Source organism: Glycine max, chromosome 12 (genome assembly GCF_000004515.6).
Source record: "Glycine max cultivar Williams 82 chromosome 12, Glycine_max_v4.0, whole genome shotgun sequence".
Lineage (NCBI taxonomy): Eukaryota > Viridiplantae > Streptophyta > Magnoliopsida > Fabales > Fabaceae > Glycine > Glycine max.
Genome location: NC_038248.2, coordinates 21,760,640 through 21,768,961, shown reverse-complemented (window position 1 = coordinate 21,768,961; position 8,322 = coordinate 21,760,640). Strand labels below are relative to the sequence as shown.

The window sequence follows — 8,322 nt, the reverse complement described above, 5'->3', positions numbered from 1 at the left end:
AGCCAGTAAATATTAAGAAGGGTTTTTGTCTACAGTTCTAATTAACTACCAATTTAAAATGTCTAAAAGTGAGAGATAAAAACAGTCAAGTAAAAGCGTTGGGTCATTCTACTGAACCTACTTTGATGTTACTAAGTATTTTCTCTATTTAACGTTGTTCTAGTGTTCTTATGCTGAAGAAACTACCCAAACCAATATCCCTTGAGTGAATGGGCCTAACTCTATTTAAACTTCGTCCTTGATCCCTCAACAAACTTAGTTTAAACGAGTTGCATTAAGATTACAACATAATATAAACTAAATCACTACACTCCGTTCCTAGACATACAGTTCTCTAGTCTGCTTTATCAAATTCTAAGGTTTTAAAGCACTTCCCAGTACTAAAATCCTAACTTTACATACAAATGAGTGATCAAGCCACAAGCATGCAAGAAATAAGTGTAGATAGAAGCAACAAACACATAAAAACAACTTTAAATAGATAGTGAGAGAATATTACATCAAATGTTCAGCAGAAATCCCCAACAAGAGGTTTAGCCTTCCATTGCAAGTTAATAACTTTCAGCACAAATGATAGATTTTTGAAGAAAAACTAAGGTTACAAATGGATGAGGATGTCTCCTCCACCCCTAGAACCCTAAAATCACTCCTAAAACCTAAACTCTCTTGAAGGCTGGAGCTTTTTTCTGTTTTTCATCTCTCTGGGTGTGTCTCTTCATTTCCTCTGGTGTCCTCTTTTTAATTTTTACACCAACTTCAGTGTTTTAAAGGCTTCCACGTTTCAGATTCTGAAGGCTCGCTTAGCGCGATTTGCTCGCTAAGCGCAAGTAAGTGAATTTTGGCTTAGCGAGCTGGGCGCGCTAAGCGCGATAAGGAACAAATGACTCACTAAGCGAGCTGGCGGTGCACTGAGCGTGGGCATCTGACACAGATCCTCTTCTAGGGTTTCCCAACACGCTAAGCGGGCTGAGTGCCTTGCTTAGCGGATGTCACTCGCTAAGCGCATATGCCTCGTTTAGCGAGACACCAGCTGCTAGACCTTCTCTTCATTTGGCCTGAAACTAAAATTGATTCACATTAATTCATAAAAATAAGAGTATCAGCTGAGCAAAATCAAACTAAACACAAAAATATGTACGAATCCTACAAAAAGAACCATAAATTGAGGGAAAGATGCTAATTTCATATAACTATTCAATACAAAAGTTAGTCGTAAATGACGACTAACAGTTTGTTGAGTCTTTTTTTTAGTTTTTTTACTCTACTCTAGAGCCATTCTAGGTTTCTCTTTGAGTCCTACCTTGCTTTTATGTGCTGGTCATTGCTTTAATTGTTGAATAATCCTTGAAAATTTGTCTTGATAAAACTCTATTGGTTTAGCTTTCATTTCATTTTTTTGGTCTTTGGTTATTGATTGTCTCTTTGTTTCCTTGTTTGTGAGTTTCCATTTGTGTGTAATAATTTTAGGCAATTTTTTCTTAGGATAGTGAGTGGTTTGTTGGGAACCGTAAATGAGGTCATCCAAACACTCTTAGGAACCGCCTAGTTTACATTTCTTTCACTTTAATTTCTTGCTTACTTTCATAGCTTATTTTCTTTACTAGTCACGCCTAGTTTATCTTGTTATTGCATGATACTTTCTTTTGGCTTATCATGCTTATCTTGAGTTCTTTTGAACCCTAGCTTTTACCTTTTACAAACCCCCAACAAGAAAGAACCACAACTTAGAAACCAACATGAGTCATCATTCATCTAGTGTTAATGGTGAGGGTACTAGTCATAAGGACCATCTATCTAGAATCTTAGATGTGTTGAGTTCCCTCAAGTTATGGAAAGAAAAACTAGAAAGAAAAGAAAAAGGAAAAGAGAGGGTAGAAATAAATCAAGATAAGAGGGAACAAATAAGAGAAGAAGAAAGAAGGAAAATACTAAAAGAGTTAAGGAAAGAAAAACATGCCACCTATAGTAGTCATGATTCTTGTAAGAGCCTAAGTGAAGAACTTTGTGACTATCATGAAGGAAGGCATAGGTCACATCTTAGACCTCACTCCCAAAGGAGAGAAAAGGAAAGAAAGCCTCAAGAGGCTAACATTAACCTCCCATACATCCATGGGAAGGACAATGTAGAGGCTTACTTAGATTGGGAAATAAGGGTAGAGCAACAACTTAAAAGAAAGTCTACTTCAAAATCTTATGGCTCTCACTCTTATCTATAGAAAGACCAAGGTTTAGGAATCTTAGGGGCACCACCTTCTAAGCCCAAAGATGATAAGGGGAAGATAATAGAAAAGCAACCCCTCAAGGCTAGTATGCAAGAGAAGACTAGCTTTATAAAATGCTTTAAATGTCTTGGAAGATGACACATTACTTCTTAATGCCCCACCAAGAAAACCATGATTATGAGGGGCCAAGACATTTATAGTAGCCAAGATGAGGCTACTACTTCACCTTCCTTTAGTGAAAGTGATGAAGCAAAAGGGGAAGAATCTAGTGAAGAAATCGACCCCCAAGAAGAAGGACAACCATTAATGGTTAAGGAGGAGTGTAAGGAGGTAAGTGTCTCCTCCAAGAGGTTAGCTAAGAAGGAAAATCATTTTGCAATAAAGACAAACATTAAAGAAATTTCCCCTCTTAGACAACCTCTACATTTTCTCCTTTGTCAAAAGACACTTGTTAGCATTGCCACACCTCTTGGGCTTGAGGTTATTCCTCAATTAAAGGAGTTGTTGGATGAGAGTTTGGTTCGTAAGAGCTTAAATCCTTGTTTTTTGTTGGTGCCCAAAATAGATATTACTAGGCACCAAATCCCTAAAATAGGTGGTATGATGAATTTGTGTAACCCTCTTTTGTAAAATCACTCATGCACTCAACATCTTCATGATTTGTGTACATAGAGATTCATTAGGTAGGTTTGTTATTATTTTTTGTTTCAATACAAACCTAGGTGCTCATATGGGACACCTTAGGTTTGTCATACTTTTTGGTATGAGTAATCAACATGAGAATATAAAAAAAGGTACGTTTTATTGCATTACTTTCCTTAATTTTTTAAATGGTGATCAATAGGAAATAAATTTAATTGAATTGGGAGAAGCCCAATCCAATTAAATTTTAAAGGGAGAGGTGAACATTTGCTTGTTACACCCCATTGTCACATCATATAGTCACTTTGTGCATGTCCTTCATGCTTTACATGCCTCATGACACCTAAGCATACTTAGTGGAGAATCTTGAACTTATCTTGGATTAGTGGGCTGAACCATCTAAAATTCATTAATCACAATTAGTAAAATTTTGGCTCCATAAATTCAATTTCAAATTCAAGTAAAATTTGAATAGAAATTTAAATTTCCCTCGAATTTTGTGACACTTAGACTATAAATAGAGACCATGTGTGTGCATTTTTTCAACTTTGATCATTTGAGAATTACACTTTAAAGTTCAAATATCTTTTGAGGCACAAAATTTCATGCTCCTTTTCTCCTTCTCCCTTCACTCATCTTCTCTCTTACCTTCAAGCTCTTATCTTTGACTTCCTATGGTGGTGAACTTCTTCTTGACTCATCTTTATAAAAATTTAAATTTTTAAAGATCAATTTAATTAAAAAATAATTTTTAAATAAACACTTTTAACAAAAAAAAATACATTTTTAATAAGCAGATAAATTAATAGGATTTGATTCTTAAACTAAACATATTTATTTTAATTAAAAATACTTTAAAAACAGAATAAAAAAAATAATTATTCAATTAAAATAAACATTTATTTAACAAATAAGTTTGAACAAAATATCCAAATATCCTTATATCTATAATCACAAAAAATGCATAAGGGGTAAAAACGTAATTTCGAATTATAAGCCATATGTAAATCTCGGGTGGGGCTAAATTTTTCACGCTGGTCTCGTTGAAGTGTAAGCAAGCATCCCAAAACCCCAGCAGCGTGTGCTTTCTTCGTTCGTCTCTTACATCAGGTGCGATTTCACCCTTTTGTTTTCTATCCACCGCTGATCCTTCTTCTCTATATCTGATTAATTATTGTTCCCGCTTCACTGTTTTCTGTTTGGTTTCGTCATTTGAAATTTCGTCAATACTTGTTTTCTTTTAATTCGAGTTTGGATATTTATGATTTCATGGCGGAATTTGTGGTGTATGTGTTGATCTTTTGTTCTTGATTTGGGTCGCATTTTTATGATTATAATAATTTTTTATTTTCTTATTAATTTTTATTGCATTACCTTGCCTCAATGCTATGAACAAACTTCAACTGAACTTTTTAAGAGGAATTCCATCGAGCCAATTCTGTTTTCTAGAAATGTTTGTTTAGAAATTTGTCTACTGTTGCAGTATTTTTGGGTTCAGTTATTACGAATATGTCAGGTTATGGATCAATGGCAACCAACTATATATATATAACAAAATTGAAGGGATTTTAAAATTTTCTTTGGTTGTAGGTACATTAATTAAGATAATACTACTTCTGAAGTGCTGTTGAGGTTATGGAGCGCCAGGGTCATGATTATGCAACTGCATCTGCTATGGCATATGCTCAGCAACAACGACAAGCTGCTAATATGCAACAACAGCAGCAGTTTGGATTTCATCCCCAGCATCAGCAGTTTCCTTCGTCAATGCACGGTTCTCCTTTTATCCCCCCAGGTCCTGGTCCTGCACACCCCCCTATGCAACAATTCCCTTATCATCCTGCCCTGCAGCAGCAGCAACAGCCACTTCCACAATTACACCCTCATGCCCCTCCCCCGCCTCATCTTCTACTTCAGCAGCAGCAGCAGCAGCACCAAGGACCACCTGCATACCCTTCGCATTATCCTCCTCCTCTTGTTCCATCTCCGTTTTATGATTCTGCTCCTGCTCCGCCCCCGGTTGCTCCCCCTTCTGATCCCGAGCTGCACAAGAGAATTGACAAGCTTGTTGAGTATGCAGTGAAAAATGGCCCTGACTTTGAAGCTATGATATGTGAAAAACAACGGGATAATCCTTCCTATAGCTTCCTCTTTGGTGGGGAAGGTCATGGTTACTACCGTTATAAGCTTTGGTTATCAACTCGTCCCCCGGGTGGTCCATTCAACCCGTCTTTTCCATCATCTTCCATGCCCATGATGCTTCCTCCAAATCCAATGATGAATCTGTCTCCTGTAAATGTTTCTCCGATGAACCCTGCAGGAATTGGTTCTTCACCTTCGATGCTAGGTCCACCTCCTTTCCAACAGTTCTATGATCAACAACACCACCATCAACATCCTCAGTCTTTTGGACTTCCTGGTCGGCCTGAGTATGATCCGTCATCCAAGTCTTTCAAAGGGATCTCTGGGCCACTTCCATCTGATGTTGCAATGGAGCTCAGTAATGTCCTTAACAATCTGAATGGTACAAAAGAATCCATCAAAGGTGCAAAACTTTGGTTCATGCAGAGATCTCCATTTGCACCAGCCCTAGCAGAGGCTCTTAGAGATAGAGTCTTTGCATTGGATGAAGTTGAGAGACAGTTACACATAATATACCTCGCCAATGACATACTTTTTGACAGGTATCATACGATATTATTTCAGCGTTGAGCTTGGTTTTCTTCAACCCCCCCCAACCCCCCCCCCCCCCCTCCCAAATTTCAGAAACATTCTTTGATTAATTTGCAAAGTATGGATCACGCATACACTGTATTTTCCCTCCCTGTTGTCATGTCCAAATAAGCTTGGTTATTAGTGTAGGTTTTTCTCCATTTGCAGTTTTTGCCTGATTGGGGGATTATTTTCACGGCTCTAGGAATGCAATAAAAATCATGTTTTATAGGACTTACCACAGTTACCAAACACTACCCCTTCTCATGTATTTCATTTTCCCCCTAAAACCTTCTATTTTCTTCCCAAATCTCTTGGAAATTATTCTGAAATCTCATGAAAATAGCAAAGCAATACATAGTCATCCTATCAATTATCAAAGCACTTTTCACGGAAGGTGCAGGCTGGATTTTATTTGGGAGTTTTATTAACTGTTAACTGTTTCTGGCCCTATGGTTGTACTATAATTATATAAAAATAGAGCATATTTTTCCTTTTGTTGTACTTTTTTGCAAGATCTTTGCCCTCTTGGTTATTTTGGTCCTGGTTTGATAATTTTCTTGACATTGATGCTAGAGTGGATGATTCTGCTTTTCATTATCTTTGACTTTTGTATCACTACATCACAGCTTAAATCGAAGGACAAGCAATAGTGACCTTGACAATGAAGCTCTTGCCTTTAAACCTGTTTTAGGCTCCATGCTTGCAAGAATTTATCATAATCCACAAAGCAATGAGGAATACAGGAAAAGAATGCAGCAAATGGTGGAATTCTGGTCTTCTAAAAAGGTATACGATCAAGAGACTATATCTTTACTGAAGGGTGAGATGATTGGTGGGCCACAATCAACTCCTTTTCCCGGGGTTTCAAAGGATTTATCTTCTGCTTCAGCAGAGTCAGGTTCAGGTAAGCTTCTCTTTTTTAGCCAGAATGTTTTATGGCTTGATAAAGTCTGTCAGTCAATTTCTTCTCTCATGATAGCTGGATAATGTCCATCTTGCTTTAAGGAATACTCAAGTTCTTTTTTCTTTCTTTAAGGAGAGGGAAGGGGTTGACTCAAGTAATTTTGTGGTGTCATCTGTTGTAAATTTATCCATTAGAACACTGTAAGCTAATTTGGTGTTTTCTTGCATGTTTTTTTCATGAAGTTTTGTAATAAATGACTAGGCATTAATTTCTGATTTCATAGTCATCCACACCGGTCACCACTGAACTTGAAACAACTTAGTTTTGTTTTCTTGAAATTATTACTCTGAAGTTTACAAAAAAAAAAAAAACTGAAGTTTGCAATTCAGGTCTATATTATGTGATTTAGTAAATTATTTATAATTTCTTCTCCCTTCCCTGTTGCAGGAATACTGCAGACACCTAACTATGTTGCCCAGCAGTGGCAAACTGATAGGTTAGGCGCTGGTTTAAGTTCCTTGGATCAAGATCGTCCTGATAAACTTGCAGCTTCAGCACAGTCACTATCAATTCCCCTAGTAGCTCAGCAGTTTCTTCCAAGTTCTGCTTCTCCTGGTGCCTTTCCTGGGTCCATGGCTATACCATCTTCTGTTCAACCAGCTAACCAAGCTCCTGGTGCTCATTTATTGCCCCTTCCTTCATCTGACACCCCTGAACAGTTGCCACCATATCCATTATTCCCACCTGGCCTCATTCCTGGAATGGTTAGAAAGATGCAGATTGGTAGCGGAGTCCCATATTCTCCTTTGAGCCCTTTGGATATTCCAACTATAATACCACCATCGACTGTACCGCCATCAGAAATTCTTCAAAGAGTGTCAAAATTTTTTAAAGAAATTGGAGAGGTAAATCCTTCTGAGGGCCCTATGAATTCCGATTCAAGAGATGAAGATGATGAATATGATAGAGAATATGAGAGGGAGCCTCCAATACGAAAGGGAGGTGCTTGTATACCTCCACCCCCAACCTTGCAGGTTGATCCAGAGACGGGAACCTATGCTGATGGAAGTGTAGAACGGAAACCAGGATCCAGTGGCTCGGGAAGATTGGGGCTTGGGGCCACAGCTAATCCCAATGAGGTGAGTCAGTATGATGATGTATATACATCTTACAGGAAGCACAGAAGCACCAATTACCATTCATCAATGAGTGCTAGAGCCGCCACAAGATGAAAGCCTCTAATTACCTTTTCATCCAACATTTCAGATTCCAGGATGTTAGACTAGCTCAGTTAGCTTTGTCTTTATTAATGTTTTTTTGAATGGCTGTAGTTGAGCTGACACTTTTGTTTGTTATTTGCCAATGGTCAAATGTGCTTTTTCAGCTGAATTCATGGATTGGATGTATCATTCCTTGACCAAAACTGAATATTCCATAAACTTTAAGTCACACATGGTAATGGGATAGAAAATGAATGATAATCCCATTTTCCTCTATATTCCCTTCGCTCAAGTTTGATTTTGGTATATGGTTTAATAGGGTCTTTTAGTCCTTGTAACTCGTTATCCTTTATTCATTTTAGCCTTTTTTTTAAGTTTTAATGGATTTTGTTTAATTGTATGATTCAGTGTGCTTGAATGAGTCATGCTCTTTTTTTTTTTTTTTTTTTCAGTTCCACAGAACCTTAATTGACTTACAATTTAAAGTGAACATGATCAAGCAGATAAACTTGTGAATTGAGCTGCATGATTTGGTGTTGTTGGCTAACATACTCAACATGGGCTAAGAAACTGTTTAAGCTGATGCAGATGAGCAAAATCACTCAACTTGACTCGAAAC

At 37.5% G+C, this 8,322-nt stretch overlaps 1 protein-coding gene across 1 annotated transcript; it reads left to right on the top strand.

Moving 5' to 3' along the window:
• The first annotated feature begins 3,876 nt into the window (after positions 1–3,876).
• LOC100816468 (calcium homeostasis endoplasmic reticulum protein) lies at positions 3,877–8,103 on the top strand. The gene is made up of 4 exons (XM_006592532.3): positions 3,877–3,974; positions 4,455–5,548; positions 6,206–6,483; positions 6,931–8,103. The coding sequence occupies exons 2-4, from the start codon at positions 4,500–4,502 to the stop codon at positions 7,713–7,715; spliced, it is 2,112 nt and encodes a 703-aa protein (XP_006592595.1). The 5' UTR covers positions 3,877–3,974; positions 4,455–4,499; the 3' UTR covers positions 7,716–8,103.
• Positions 8,104–8,322: the final 219 nt, after the last annotated feature.